Source organism: Macrobrachium nipponense, chromosome 36, assembly GCF_015104395.2.
Source record: "Macrobrachium nipponense isolate FS-2020 chromosome 36, ASM1510439v2, whole genome shotgun sequence".
In the NCBI taxonomy this organism is placed as follows: domain Eukaryota; kingdom Metazoa; phylum Arthropoda; class Malacostraca; order Decapoda; family Palaemonidae; genus Macrobrachium; species Macrobrachium nipponense.
The window spans coordinates 63,556,876-63,572,687 of NC_087220.1; the positions used below are offsets into that span (position 1 = coordinate 63,556,876).

The 15,812-nt window shown below is 48.2% G+C and overlaps 1 protein-coding gene across 2 annotated transcripts in view; it reads right to left on the bottom strand.

Moving 5' to 3' along the window:
• LOC135203788 (origin recognition complex subunit 3-like) overlaps window positions 1-14,722 on the bottom strand; it is a gene marked incomplete at its 5' end in the record, with an annotated part of 39,759 nt that extends 25,037 nt beyond the window's left edge. For both annotated transcript variants that reach the window (XR_010312020.1, XM_064233766.1), the window contains 1 exon segment: window positions 14,505-14,722. Coding sequence is in view for 1 of the 2 variants with exons in the window: in XM_064233766.1 (XP_064089836.1) it covers window positions 14,505-14,722 (218 nt within the window).
• Between the last annotated feature and the right edge of the window lie 1,090 nt (window positions 14,723-15,812).

The following is a 15,812-nucleotide window of genomic DNA, read 5'->3' on the forward strand; positions in this document are numbered from 1 at the left end:
CAGTTTCATTTTCAAGTCAACCAACCATTAGTAGAAAACACAATATAAACAAAGCATACGACGATGAAGCGGGTCAGAGAGCGATGACGAACACGTCCTTCACACCCGCGGCCGAAAGCAAAAGTGATTCTTCACCTCTCGGTTGCGCGCGGGCGCGCGCACGATCGGACAAGCAGTTAACTACCGTTCTCTTGTTCGAAGCTTACGACCGTCCCAGCTGCCGCTAGTTACCTTCCTATTGTTAAAGGACCGAGGGTTTTTTTGTATTACGTATCGGAACAACTCTGTTTTTGGCAAAAAATGAGAACCCTTCGAAACCATGGCCAAGGAGTTTTTGAGTGAAAGTCTTTTCAAACTTAATGGGAGACGAAATTGAAAGAACTTTATGCCCGGTTAGAGCTCTTAGGTTCTATCTTAAAAAGAAAGAAGAGTTGAAGGCATGTAAACAAAGTCTATGGTGCGCAGTTCGGGACACGAAAAGACCATGTCCAAGAATGCGCTAGCGTATTTTATTAGAAGTGTGATTATGGAAGCTCATAGCGATTGTGCGGAGGATTCCTTTAAATTATTACGAGTTAAAGCTCATGAGGTAAGAGCAGTGGCAACATCATTATCATTCCAAAAGAATATGTCCATGAAGGACATTATTAATGCGACCTATTGGAGATGCAACTCGGTATTTCCATCCCACTATCTTAGAGATGTTAAAATTACCTACGACAAGTGCTTCTCTCTAGTCCTTTTGTGTCTGCGGATACAGTGCTGGGACTGAGGACACATACCGATCCTTAAACTTTTATGAAAAGTAATACTTTCCCATACATACTGGTGGGTGGGCTCTAACTTTCTTACCTGACGGCTAGTTGTTGCACAGGCGGCCATGGCCTTGTTTAGGTAAGGAACTTTGAGTTTATCTTACAGGATAGGCTTGGATAAAAACGGTGTCTTTGATTACGGAGATCTCCACTATTTGAGGCAGTTTTTGTGTTACTATTGGTAAAAGTGCTTGGTGTCGCACAGGCGGCATAGCCCTTGCTAGTGAGGAACTAGAAATGTGCCTTTTAAACGGAGTAGGATTAAAGACATTGTCTAAATTCGTACAGGGACCTCTCTTTAAGACAGTATCAGGATTTACTGCTGACAAGAGTGCTTTGGGCTAGCACAGGCGGCTTTTGGTGCTTTTGACAGTATGATAATGTGCATAGGTCTTACAAGCGTAGTACAAATTGAAATTATATTTGTTTATTTTTATTTTTATTTATTTTTCATAAAGAATTAGGTGTAAAAACAATATTGTGATTGAGTTTTTTGGTTGTTTGCAAGGAGTCCCGGGGATGACTTCTTGCAATCTTAGATACAACATTTGGTTAGGTTAAGGTGATCAGGATCGGGGATTGTGCTCCTTAGAAAAAAGGTTCTTGTCATATAAGTGGATTGAAACCCTTTGACATAGCCCTTATAGGATCGGCCAAATAAGATGGATAACAGACCCCTTTGGCAGACCTGCCTGAGAAAACTCTTAGCAATAGATCAATATCTCCGCTGAGGCTCTTGAGACTAAGCAGACTCCTGGGCATTAACCATGAAGTCTTCAGTCTAAACAGGTAGGAACCAAGGTTTTATGTTATTAATACCTACAACGATTGTTGTGTTTTCCTGTTAAATCAGTTATTAGCTGTCTTTACCCTCCTCCAATGGTGTGAATCAGCTATGTATATATCTGACAGGTAAGTTGAATGTATAAAAATGATATTGTTATGATACAATAAAGTTTTATACATACAGTAAGTCCTCGGGTTACGCTGGTCTCGACTTACGATGTTTCGTGGTTACGAAAGCGCCCCCATAAAAATATGAAAATATATTTTGCGTCGTTCCGTCTTACGCGGTTTTAGCGTCGTAAGCAACGTAAACAACGCGAACTAGTTCCAGGCGCACGGCGGAAGAATACGCTTTGTGGGGAGAGGACGGCGTCGCTTCGCTACGCTCATTCCTCGACCATACGCCATTTTGTTTGTTGTTTACACTGCCTCTCTCTCCCTCGTGTTGTATCGTTTTTGTAACTTTTTGCTCTTTGTTATGGCTCCCAAGCGCAAGGCGGACTCTTCTGATGGTAGTGCATCGAAGAAAAGAAGGCCATCACCATGGAAATTAAAGTGGACATTATAAAGCGATCTGAGAAGGGAGAAACGCCAACAAACATTGGCCGCTCGCTTGGCCTTAGCCGTTCGACCGTTGCTACCATTATCAAAGATAAAGAGCGCATCGTTGAACATGTGAAAGGATCTGCTCCTATGAAAGCGACAGTGATAACTAAGCAGCGTAGTGGTCTAATAATTGAAATGGAAAGGTTATTGGTGCTTTGGTTGGAAGACCAAAAATCAACGGCGTATCCCAGTCAGCCTTATGGTGATTCAGGAGAAAGGCGAAAAGATTGTTTGAAGCGTTTGAAAAAGAAAAGGGGGAGGAAGTGAAAGTGAAGAGTTTGTGGCTAGTAGGGGTTGGTTTATGCGATTTAAGGCTCGGGCCAATTACCATAACCTTAAAAGTGCAAGGTGAAGCTGCTAGTGGGGAATGAGAAACGCAGCGAGTGAATTTATCCTAAACGCGTTGTCTGAGATAATTAAGGAGGGGGGTTATTCTGCTCAGCAAGTGTTTAAACGTAGACGAGACAGGTTTGTTTTGGAAACGTATATGCCTAACCGCACTTACATCGCCAAGGAGAAGTCAGCACCCGGTCATAAAGCCAGCAAGGAGAGGCTAACTTTACTTCTTGGGGGTAATGCTGCTGGCGACTTCAAACTGAAGCCCTTGTTGGTGTATCAGGCTGAAAATCCAAGGGCACTCAAGGGCATTTGGAAGGGTCAAACTACCAGTAATTTTGGAAGTCCAACAAGAAGGCATGGGTGACACTTGCAGTGTTTGAGACTGGTTCGTAAACCATTTTGTTCCAAGTGTGGAGCGGTATTGCGCCTCCAAGGGTATCCCCTTTAAGGTGTTGCTAGTGCTGGACAATGCCCCTGGACACCCTGCCCAGCTGGGAGGACTTCAACCCTAATGTCAAGGTGGTTTACCTTCCACCTAATACCACGGCCCTTTTACAGCCTATGGACCAAGGAGTGATTGCTTCGTTCAAGGCTACTACCTACGAAGGACAATTGCTATGGCTTTACAGGCAACTGAAACCAAGAAGGACTTGACTCTGAAGACTTTTGGAAATCCTACAACATCCTTGATGCTGTAAAGAACATTGCTAATTCCTGGAGGAGGTTAAGCAAACAAACATGAATGGTGTCTGAAGAAAATTTGTCCTCAATTTGTGAATGATTTCCATGGGTTTGAGGACACAGTTCAGCTAGTTGTCAAGAACGTTGTTGCCCACTGAGTAAGGAAATCAATTTGGAGATGGAGGTTGATGATGTTACAGAGCTGCTGGAGTCTCATGGCGAGGAGTTATCTGCTGAGGACCTGATACAACTGGAGAAGCAGATAATAGAGGAAGAAGAAGAAGCACCCACCCAGAGCCTAAGGCTTTCACAAGGCAGGACTTGATAAGAGGTTTTGCAGAGTTGCAGCAAGCGTTGTCAACTTTTGAGGCTCAGGATCCCAACTTGGACAGGTTCACTAGGGTTTCCAGAGGCGTCATGGATTTGATGCAGTGTTACAAGGAGATCTTGGATGAAAAGAGGTCGCTCTCTGTTCAGACTAACCTGGAGCAGTATTTTAGAAGAAGGTAGAGAGGCCTGCAGGAGATCCTGTACCCTCTACCTCAGCTGCCTCTGCTAATCCAGACTCGCCTGCCCCCCACAATCTCCAGCACCTTCTGATGTTCTGCTAACCCAGACTCACCTGCCCCAGTATCTCCAGCACCTTCTGTAGGTTCTGCCTCACCTAAAGACTCACCTGCCCCAACATCTCCAGTAGTAGTTCTGCCTCTCAAGAACACCGCCTCAGCATCTCCCGTACTAGTAGTTCGCCTCACCTCAAGAATCACTGCCAGCATCTCCATACTATAGTTCTGCCACTCCTCAAGCACGCCTCAGCATCAGCACTTCTGGAGGTTTCTTTTTCTCTTCACTAACCTCCCCCAGTCTCTCCAGCACCGCAGCTTCCTCTCCAGTGTGCAAGCCAATCAAACACTAATAAAGGTAAGGAATTGTTCTCTCGTTGTTATGATAGGTATACCATTAAATCATGTGGTATTTTTCAATGTGCCGACTTACGCTGAAAATCGTTGTTACGATGCATACGTAAGAACGGGATCTACGGTCGTAACTCGATGACCCCCCCACCCCGTACTTACCTGGCAGAATATATACAATTAAACTACCCACCCAGCCTCCCCTCAGGAGACAGATGGTGTAGAAAAATCTGATGGAAAACGGGAATGGGTTCCTATTCCCGCCACCCAGCGGCGGCGCGGTGGATCACCTGACCTACCTGTAGCGTGTGCGCGAAATTCGAAATTCTGTCGGCGCGACGGAGTCAATAGCTATGTATATATCTGCCAGGTAAGTATGTATAAAAATGACAATTTGTCGAAAATTGCATTTTTCCTAACTATACAAACCTGAGGTCCTTTAACAATAGGAAGGTAACTAGCGGCAGCTGGGACGGTCGTAAGCTTCGAACAAGGGGAGAACGGTAGTTAACTGCTTGTCCGATCGTGCGCGCGCCCGCGCGCCCGAGAGGTGAAGAATCACTTTTGCTTTAGGCCCATGCAAAAAGTTGCAGAGTGAGGGGTGGCATGAGGTGGGACTATATGTAAAGGACCTCAGGTTTGTATAGTTAGGAAAAATGCAATTTTCGACAAATTGTCATTTGTTCCGATACGTATACAAACCCTCGGTCCTTTAACAATAGGAAGACTCACTTCTTGGTGGGAGGAATCTGAGTCTTTTTGGTGAACAGACTGGTGTTCGTCCAACCCTGGAGTGCCTCCCTGGTCGTAAGAGCAAGGGAGGGATCCAAACCTCTGTCCGATTGATCGGGGTGTGCACCGCAGGATCAATGGTCAGACCTCTGGGCCAAGTACTAAGAGAGAGGCAAGCGTATCTCTTCGTACCAGCAAGCAAGAACTTGTTCCTGTTTGCAAGAGACAATCATAAAATGATGGGTTTGTCTCAAATTGGCATCCACTTCCTCCCCCTTGTTGGAGGAAGTGGTGGATATTTACTCCTATCCCTACTGAAAGGGATAGGATGGTGCTCTATTGAGTAGCTCACCTGCATCTCGTCCTTACCCAGCAGGGTGACGACCGTGTCCCTCTACCCAGAGGTAGAGGGAAGAAAAAGATGGGAAGAGGAGCCAGTCACACTCTCATTCCTCATCCATTCTTACGGTCACACCAGGACTCGATGCTGTTCAGCCTGCGAGGGTCTGGGTTACTACACAAGTGTTGAGCAAACCACCACGGTTCCCAAGGAAAAAGATCCAAGGAACTGTGGGCAATATCCCGAAGGTAGAAGGAGGTGCATGCGGTCCCGGTTGGACCAGGCGCCTGCCTTCATTACCTCGCGCCACGGAGAAGTTCTTGCGGAACGCGAGAGAATGATGAAGAGGCGTCCTCACTCATCCTGGGTGTCGAGTTTCTTCAGACAGCTCCGTCGCACCTTCACAGGACAAAGCAGCATAGCCTTCGTATCGGAGGCGGTGAAGTCCATTAGGGAGGGTATTGTGAAGGACTCGAACCAATCGTCAGTTACCGAAGGGTTCTGAGTCTTCGCTACGAAGATCGGTACGAAATCGAGCGTCACAAATCCCCATCCCTTTGTGCTTGACTTCTCCAGAGAAGTCATGCAGTTACCTAAGACGAAAAGAAGGGGATAGTCATATGACCTATCCCTCTTCTCGACTTTGGTTATGTACAGTACTCATACTGACAAGCTATTAAGACGAAGTAATGATTGCTCTGGAACAACCGAACTAAGTCCCACAGCATAGTTCGTAACTGACTCAGGCGCTCTGACAGCTGCCGACTGACTGGTTTCGGAATCAGTAGAGAGCAATTGTCCAAGCATCCGGGTAAGTCACGTGACCTTCGCCCTTTAAAGAGTTATGCTGAGAGACTAAACAAATAAAATATTTGTTAGTCACCGATGCCGGACGGCGCGGCGATGATTCTCTTAATGCATAAGCTCAAAAGGCGAAAGTCAATTGCCTTCAAAAGACCGAGGTCCCTGATGGCAAGAAAATCTCATAGACGTTGAATCTCAGCTTAAGGAGAAACAACACTATGTGACGTTTGAAGACGAAGGTAGGCAATGAATGCAACCTATCTTCTAGCTGAATCGAGAGAAGGAATCTCAAGATTCTAAACCTGTGCTTACAAATGACTGAAAACGCTAACCGCCATTTCATTGCTGTCCGTTGTGCAATGAAAGCGGGGCGTTCTTCAGTAATGAAACACAGGGGAGAGCCGCCTGAAGAACTGCTTCTCGTGGTCTGAACGTTTGGAAGTAGAGGCTGGCAGGTGTGGGAGTAGGCGATGTCTTTCAATACATCTGCTAATCCGGGGTGAACAATGAACAATTGCACACCTCCGAATACAAGATATTTTGAAGACAAACTCAGATTCCGCAAAAATCATTCGCATTATCGATATACGATGCAGCAAGAGACTATTACAGAATTCTGTTACCGTGCGGTAAACAGAAATTGAGAGTCGAAAAGATATCTCTGTTTAAAATTCTCGCAATACCGAAGACGATGAATACTAGCGTCACAGCAGTAGATGGTCATTCATGTATGCGAGAATCCCCGTTAATCAGAGACTTAAGTCCGTGATTGTTGGGCAGAGATACGGTTGGTATTCAATCAAAGCAGGTGAGAAAGACATAACCAACCGTCCATCTCAAAGCGCAGCTGGTACTGAAATGCCTCGGGTCAATTCAATACGCAGTAGCTGTCGCTGACCGGTCGTCATCCTGAGTTGCCAAGTAATCCTTTCCACGAAGGAATGCGTTCGGCTAGAACCACCGAGCATAAAAAGATATGCTCGAGCAATTATATTTTAGCGAAACGAATTTCGGTAAATATAAAAGCTTAAATGGTGTTGTTGTGACAACACCATAAGTATATAAAATTGAAACTGGAAACTCTGGGAGGTTGCAGGCAACCCGAGTTGCAGTTCAATTAGAATACTTTTTTGTCTAAGTCGCAATCCGTAGAATAACAGGATATGCGCCTACCCCTCGGACCATTCAACTGCTTAGCAGAATCATGTCGCGAGGTTAATATACTAGTATATTTGTAGGATTCTGAACAACGATCTCCATCCTAAATTCTTTCCTTCAAGAAAACAAAATAAGGATTGGAGATCGACCACCTCGGTCTCTATCAAAGAGAGTGAGAAGTCTTCCTCGAAGGAAAGCTTCAATGGTGAACAGAATACTAAGACGATAGTTCAAGCCAAACTGGATATTCCCGTCCGTTCTTCTCTATTCCAGGTTGGTCGCCTACTGTGAGATAGTCTTCTTTCAGCAGCAGGTTCCTTCTCCTAATGCTAGAAATTCCAGGAATTTGAGCATAGGCGAGGTTCCCGATTATCGTGTAACATATCGGGGAGTTCTCGTCTCGCTCACTTTGGACCGTGGTCTCGCCTAAGTGTTTGGGGATCGTAAGAAACTCTTAACACTCTGAATGCGCTAGAAATTTCCGTAGAATTCTAAGCAGTCTGCGAAACCCCCACCGAATTCGTCAAACGTATCGGCTGGTGGTCCTCTCGATTCCCGTAGAAATCGAGAATGGGGCAGGATCCCTCCTCAACGACCGGGGCTTACGTCAGGTAGGACCCGAAGGTCCCCCCGGTAGCGCAGTGCCCAACGTGGAATCCTACAGAGAAATCTCTGTAGGATCCCTCCCCTTTCCCTCGTAGCCGTAAGGAGAGAGGGAATGGGAGAGGAATTGGATACTCGCTCGCCCTTCCCAGTGGAACTAGCAGTTGGAGAAGAGTAGGAGCAGCCATCGCCTTGCGGCGATGGCCTCTCAGAGTCTGGGAAAACGTATCGTCAGGAGAAAACGTTTTCCCCCGAGGAGGGTTACGAACTCTCACTGTAGGTAAGGGTCTGCCGCCACTGTGAACGTCGTCTGGGTGGGGCTGATCGACACCTGACAGGAGAGAGCCGATACCGTCCTCCGACTCATTCCAGTCCTCGTCGAGGTCGAAACCTCTCAGGAGGACCGAAGGAGTATTTAAATACGGTGTCCGAAGACACGTAGAAACGCCGCTGTCGCAGTAGAGGAGGTGGAAGTAGCTTGATCGACCGGGCCAGAACTGAGAGAGCCTTCTTGTCCCGGAGACGAGAGACTCTGGTTCAAGACAGGATCGGCAAGCTCCGATCGCGGCAAACCCACCGTCGGTTTGGGTTCCCTCTCGGGCCCCAAAACGACTCGAGCAGAGACATGGGCTCTGCTGGTGGGAGCGGCGATCCTTCCCCCAGGTCGTTGTGCTGACGAATCAGTGCAATAACCTGGGCAAAGTTACTCTGAATCTCGGAAGTTACAGCGTCTTGAGGAGTAGGACCATCCAGTCCCTCCAACAAGAGCAGCTCCCAGGACCCTCCTCTTCAGCAGAAGGACCAGCAACAGATCCCTGACAGTTGCCTCCAATCACTTGCGCGTACGTCCTGGTTGGTCCTAAGACCATACCTGGCACGTGCGGCGTCGTGACGGGATCGTGAGCGGCGCATCTCTCACGATCACTCCTATATACCTCGCTCTTCCTGGCGTATGCCGAGGAAGTTGAAGTATCGGAGAGACAGAACTGACGCTACCCCCTCCCCCCTCTGACTGTCGCCTCCAATCACTTGCGCGTACGTCCTGGTTGGTCCTAAGACCATACGTGGCACGTGCGGCGTCGTGACGGGATCGTGAGCGGCGCACCTCTCACGATCACTCCTAGCTACCTCGCTCTTCCCGGTGTAGCCCGAGGAAGTTGAAGGTAGTGGACCAGCGTACGTGGGGGGCTGCAGCCGATCACCAACCCGCGGTGGGGATCGATCTGCAGCCTGGCCGTGCCGCTCTCCTGTGGCGAGCGGCTCGACTGAGCACGTCGACCCCGGTCCCGTGCGTCAGACGAGCTGCTGCTGGTCACCGTATCCGCCCGGTCCCTGTGGGAGCGGCGGTCAGGTGACCTGCAGAGCTCACTTTCGCGGTGAGGACCGGTGAGCGTCCTCGCGGCACGTCAAACAGCTGGTACCAGCCGAGGCTGGTACCGTCGGTCGAGGGGACCTGGGGGACCCCTTCCCGCCTCAACCCGTGGCCGGTCAGAGACCGTCAACGTCCACCCGCCGAGGTACCGGCTGGTCGCTACGAGAGCGGCCGCTGGCCTGGCGAGAGTCACCTGAGCGGCTCTCGACAGTCTTCTGCTCCGTGCCTCGGTCATGACGCTGAGCGAACTCAGGCGTCTTAACTTTGGCTGCACGGTCACCCGAAGGAGACCGTACACTCGGAACTTCTCGCGGACGAGAAACCGAGCCGGTACCTGGCTTAGCAGCAGAGCTGCCAAGACCAGGCGAGGGTGTACCAGCGGTAGCCAGCACACCCTTGGTCCCCCGTCTTCTTCTTCTTCTCTAGAAGGGAGACGGGGCCCCGTTCCCGAATGGAACACGGAGGACCAGCAGAAGAACCCCCCCGTCACACCGGAGTGTGACGAGCCCTTCGAAGTTCCCGAAGGAGTCTTAGGGGGAATACCAAAACCCGGTTACCAGCTGGTCGCTGCGAGAGCGGCCGCTGGCCTGGCGAGAGTCACCTGAGCGGTTCTCGCCAGCCTTCTGCTCCGTGCCGTGGTCTTGGCGCCGAGCGAACTCTGGCGCCGAAACTTTGGCTGCACGGTCTCCCGAGGGATAGCGTACACTCGGGATCTCCCGCGAACGAGAGGACCGAGCCGGAACCTGGCGTAGCGGCATCGCCGCTAGCACCAGGCGAGGAAGTAACCAGAGCTAACCGATACTCCTCTGGTCCCCCCAGTCTATCTCTTCCTTACGGAAGGGGAGACAGGCCCCGCTCCCGAAGGCGGAAGGAGCAGGAGGACCAGCAGAAGGACCCCCCGTACCCACCGAGGTGGGACGGGCCCTTAGAAGTTCCCGAAGGGAGACTTCTTAGGGGGGGGAGGCAGCCTTCTTCTTCTTCGGCTTATGGGCCTTAGAAGTCGAAGGGGAAGAGGCAGCAACAGACGAAGACGAAGATGACACCTTCCTCTTCTTCGTCAGCTCACGCAGGACAGTCGTCAGGTCCTCCATCCAGGCCGGAGTCGGGCCTATTGCCGAAGCAACACGGCCCGACTGCACCTGTCCGGAAGGACCTGGGACTGGGGAAGACACCACCATGGGCAGGACCTAGCATGGACAGGCGGCGGAGGAACCAGGAGCGACAGGAACAGCAACCAGCTCAGGAGTGCAGGAACAGCGGTGGCAGGGTAAACACAGAAGGGGACAGCCAAGCCAGTACGGGAACCACATCAGAGACAGGTACGGCAGGCCCAGCCATCGCCTCGTAGAATCATCGGCACCAGCGGGAACCTGGTCCTGGCGGCCGGTCCAGGCGAGCTGCTGGCGGGGGGAAACAGCGGAAGTCTGGGGCAGGCAAACACGAAGAAAACACAGGCGGCGGCGGCATCCCCCAACCCCTCCTCGGTACGGCGGCGACCGGCCCTAGAAGCGGCAGACGGCGTCACCGACACAGCATGGGGAGTGTAGACCGCAGCGGGGTGCCTGCATAAGCGGCCGTGAAGGTTGTAGTGGAGACCACTCCAAGGTCACCGCCCCAGACCTCGCTAGACGCTGCAGCAGATCGTGGATGCTAGGCACGCCCTGCAGCCGCAGTGGCCCATACCTGTCCAAGGTCGTCTCCCACGGATGAGTAAGAGGGGTTCCCTCACGCACGGGGGGGGAGACATGCCCCACCCCGCAACGGAAGGAAGACCCCAAAAACAAAATACGAGGAAGCTGAGCGGGGGGCAGGAAGAAGACGAAAGAATCGGATACCAAGGGAGTCGCGGGAGAGCTTTTTTCCGACGACTTCCTGGCAGACCTTCGCTTCCCCTACCCCCGCACAGCAGTGAAAAGTAATATGAAAATGAAACAGAATACTGCACTTGCGATTCACTTCATAGAACTTAAAGGGGAAAGATCAATTCCCGGGTAAGAGCGGAAACTTGATCCATAATAATATGATGCTATCATAAATATATATGAAAATGAACAATACTGCACTTGCTATTTTCACTTTCACAGCAATAAATCGTAAGGATTAATTCCCGGGTAAGAGCGGAAATTGATCCAAAATTAAATTTGATGCAATTAATAAATGAAAATGAAAAGAAAACTGCATTGCGAATCCACTTTCATTGCATTCTATTCATACAAAATAAGAGGTTCGTGCCGAGCGCAATCAAGCTCTCGGCAACGAACGCACAGGGCAAAAATATAATGAAAAAGAGTACAGGGGGTCCTCGAGTTACGACGTTGATCCGTTCTTACGATGCGTCGTAACACGATTTTCAGCGTAAGTCGGAACATTGAAAAATACCACATGATTTAATGTAAATACCTATCAATAACAACGAGAGAACAATTCCTTACCTTTATTAGTTTGATTGGCTTGCCACACTGAAGAGGAAGTCTGCAGTGCTGGAGAGACTGGGGGAGGTTAGTGAAGAGAAAAAGAACCTCCAGAAGTTGCTGGAGATAGCTGGAGGCAGATGTTTTGATCTTGTGAGGCAGAACATACTAGTACTGGGAGATGCTGAGGCAGGTGATTCTTGAGGTGAGGCAGAACATACTACTGGAGATGTTGGGGCAGGTGAGTCTTTAGTGAGGCAGAACCTACAGAAGGTGCTGGAGATACTGGGGCAGGTGAGTCTGGGTTAGCAGAACATTCAGAAGGTGCTGGAGATTGTGGGGCAGGCGAGTCTGGATTAGCAGAGGCAGCTGAGGTAGAGGGTACAGGATCTCCTGCAGGCCTCTCTACCTTCTTAAAATACTGCTCCAGGTTAGTCTGAACAGAGAGCGACCTCTTTTCATCCAAGATCTCCTTGTAACACTGCATCAAATCCATGACGCCTCTGGAAACCCTAGTGAACCTGTCCAAGTTGGGATCCTGAGCCTCAAAAGTTGACAACGCTTGCTGCAACTCTGCAAAACCTCTTATCAAGTCCTGCCTTGTGAAAGCCTTAGGCTCTGGGGTGGGTGCTTCTTCTTCTTCCTCTATTATCTGCTTCTCCAGTTGTATCAGGTCCTCAGCAGATAACTCCTTGCCATGAGACTCCAGCAGCTCTGTAACATCATCAACCTCCATCTCCAAATTGATTTCCTTACTCAGGGCAACAACGTTCTTGACAACTAGCTGAACTGTGTCCTCAAACCCCATGGAAATCATTCACAATTGAGGACAAATTTTCTTCCAGACACCAATTCATGTTTGTTTGCTTAACCTCCTCCCAGGAATTAGCAATGTTCTTTACAGCATCAAGGATGTTGTAGGATTTTCCAAAAGTCCTTCAGAGTCAAGTCCTTCTTGGTTTCAGTTGCCTGTAAAGCCATAGCAATTGTCCTTCGTAGGTAGTAGGCCTTTGAACGAAGCAATCACCCTCCTTGGTCCATAGGCTGTAAAAGGGCCGTGGTATTAGGTGGAAGGTAAACCACCTTGACATTAGGGTTGAAGTCTCCCAGCTGGGCAGGGTGGTCCAGGGGCATTGTCAGCACTAGCAACACCTTAAAGGGGATACCCTTGGAGGCGCAATACCGCTCCACACTTGGAACAAAATGGTTTACGAACCAGTCCTCAAACACTGCAAGTGTCACCCATGCCTTTCTTGTTGGACTTCCAACTTACTGGTAGTTGACCCTTCCAAATGCCCTTGAGTGCCCTTGGATTTTCAGCCTGATACACCAACAAGGGCTTCAGTTTGAAGTCGCCAGCAGCATTACCCCCAAGAAGTAAAGTTAGCCTCTCCTTTGCTGGCTTTATGACCGGGTTGCTGACTTTCTCCTCCTTGGCGATGTAATGCGGTTAGGCATACGTTTCCAAAACAAACCTGTCTCGTCTACGTTAACACTTGCTGAGCAGAATAACCCCCCTCCTTAATTATCTCAGACAACGCTTTAGGAAATTCACTCGTCGCTGCTTTCTCATCCCCACTAGCAGCTTCACCTTGCATTTAAGGTTATGGTAATTGGCCCGAGCCTTAAATCGCATAAACCAACCCCTACTAGCCACAAACTCTTCACTTTCACTTCCCTCCCCCTTTTCTTTTTTCAACGCTTCAAACAATCTTTTCGCCTTCTCCTGAATCACCATAAGGCTGACTGGGATACGCCGTTGATTTTGGTCTTCCAACCAAAGCACCAATAACCTTTCATTTCAATTATTAGACCACTACGCTGCTTAGTTATCACTGTCGCTTTCATAGAGCAGATCCTTTCACATGTTCAACGATGCGCTCTTTATCTTTGATAATGGTAGCAACGGTCGTACGGCTAAGGCCAAGCGAGAGGCCAATGTTTGTTGGCGTTTCTCCCTTCTCAGATCGCTTTATAATGTCCACTTTAATTTCCATGGTGATGGCCTTTCTTTTCTTCGATGCACTACCATCAGAAGAGTCCGCCTTGCGCTTGGGAGCCATAACAAAGAGCAAAAAGTTACAAAAACGATACAACACGAGGGAGAGAGAGGCAGTGTAAACAACCAAAATGGCGTATGGGCGAGGAATGAGCGTAGCGAAGCGCCGTCCTCTCCCCCACACAAAGCGTATTCTTCCGCCGTGCGCCCGGAACTAGTTCGCGTTTGTTTACGTTGCTTACGACGCTGAACCGCGTAAGACGGAACGACGCAAAATATTATTTTTTATATTTTTATGGGGGCGCGTTCGTAACCACGAAACATCGTAAGTCGAGACCAGCGTAACCCGAGGACTTACTGTACTTACATCTTTCAATTACACACTTTCGCCTAAAATACATGACTCGACGCGAGTGCGCCCGCCCTCGGCACCGAGACATAATTCAAGGGTTCCAATTCATGAAAGAGCGGAAATCGCCGTCTCTATGGCGATAGCTCCATGTTGATTCATAATTAAGTAATGAAAATGAAAACAGTGTACTTACAGTTTCATTTTCAAGTCAAACAAACCATTAGTAGAAAACACAATATAAACAAAGCATACGACGATGAAGCGGGCAGAGAGCGATGACGAACACGTCCTTCACACCCGCGGCCGAAAGCAAAAGTGATTCTTCACCTCTCGGGCGCGCGGGCGCGCGCACGATCGGACAAGCAGTTAACTACCGTTCTCCCCTTGTTCGAAGCTTACGACCGTCCCAGCTGCCGCTAGTTACCTTCCTATTGTTAAAGGACCGAGGGTTTGTATTACGTATCGGAACAACTTTATTGTATCATAACAATATCATTTTTAGGTAGGTAAATGTATATCAAATTAACAATCACTGTACCATTCCAAGATCACATTTTGTTTACTAAATGGGCCATCTTCCACATACACTAACCTGCATATTAAAATAATATCTTGGAGAACATGGGATGGGAAACTCTCTACATCTTCAAAAATAATCACAACAGGTTTACGCTTCCCTTTATCTAGTTTCAACTTCTTTAAAGGGGATGAACTGTCCACATAAGGGCACTCAGACATCCTCTTCTTCCCTTTGAGGGGCGATCCTTTTGCTTTGGTTGGGGAGGAATTCTTCTTCAAGGTCATCTGTTCCTGGAAGGAAATAAAGTAGCAAAGTCAAGATTCATATGAAAAAAGCACATCCACAGACTATCTAAGAGGCCTAAAATCATTCATTCTCCCTCCAATCATAAATAACCCCAATAAGGCTCAATCAATAATAATCACAATGTACTATTGCTAATTACATGTTGACTGGATTTATTCAAATCTTCCTAAAGGTAACTGAACACACTTTTACTCAGTTTACCTGAACTGCACAGAAGATGTTAATAATTAAATCTATCCACATTAATTAAAACACTTTGATACTATTCAGATTTACTTATATGGCAATGAAAAGCTCTGTTTGAATTTACCCTGTATGTTAATAAGAAATTTTGAAAGTAAACAGATTCACAGGTTATTGGAAATACCTCTATAGTATTTACATGTCTACATGTAACTGATCTAATCTCATGTTTTAAATATATCCACATGCCACTGACACATGCAAAATCAATTGCCTTTGAACTGTACAGCTGAAATGACTAAAATGATATTGTTAAACTACAATAAAGTTTTGTACATACTTACCTGGCAGATATATACTTAGCTATAGTCTCCGACGTTCCCGACAGAATTTCAAATCTCGCGGCACACGCGACAGGTAGGTCAGGTGGTCTACCTTACCCGCCGCTGGGTGGCGGGTGTATGAACCAATCCGCCTCTCCTGCCAGATTTTCTCTTCCACCTGTCTCCTGAGGGGAGGCTGGGTGGGCCATTAGACATATATATCTGCCAGGTAAGTATGTACAAAACTTTATTGTAGTTTAACAATATCATTTTTGTACATGAACTTCCCTGCCAGATATATACTTAGCTGATTGGCACCCTTGGTGGAGGGTAAGAGACAGCTAAAGTAATAAGGAGAGATAGGAAACAACTGATGTTGTAGGATACAAATAACCTTGGTTCTTACCTGTTCAGGCAGAAGACTTCATTGATACTGTCTCTGAGTCTGCATTGCCTGGAGAGCTACAGCTAGGACGTGACCTGATGCTGAAAGACTCTCGGATCTACCACTGGGATATCTGATCCCTTTGTGTGGTAGAATCCAAGTCGGATCCTGTTAAAGGGAACT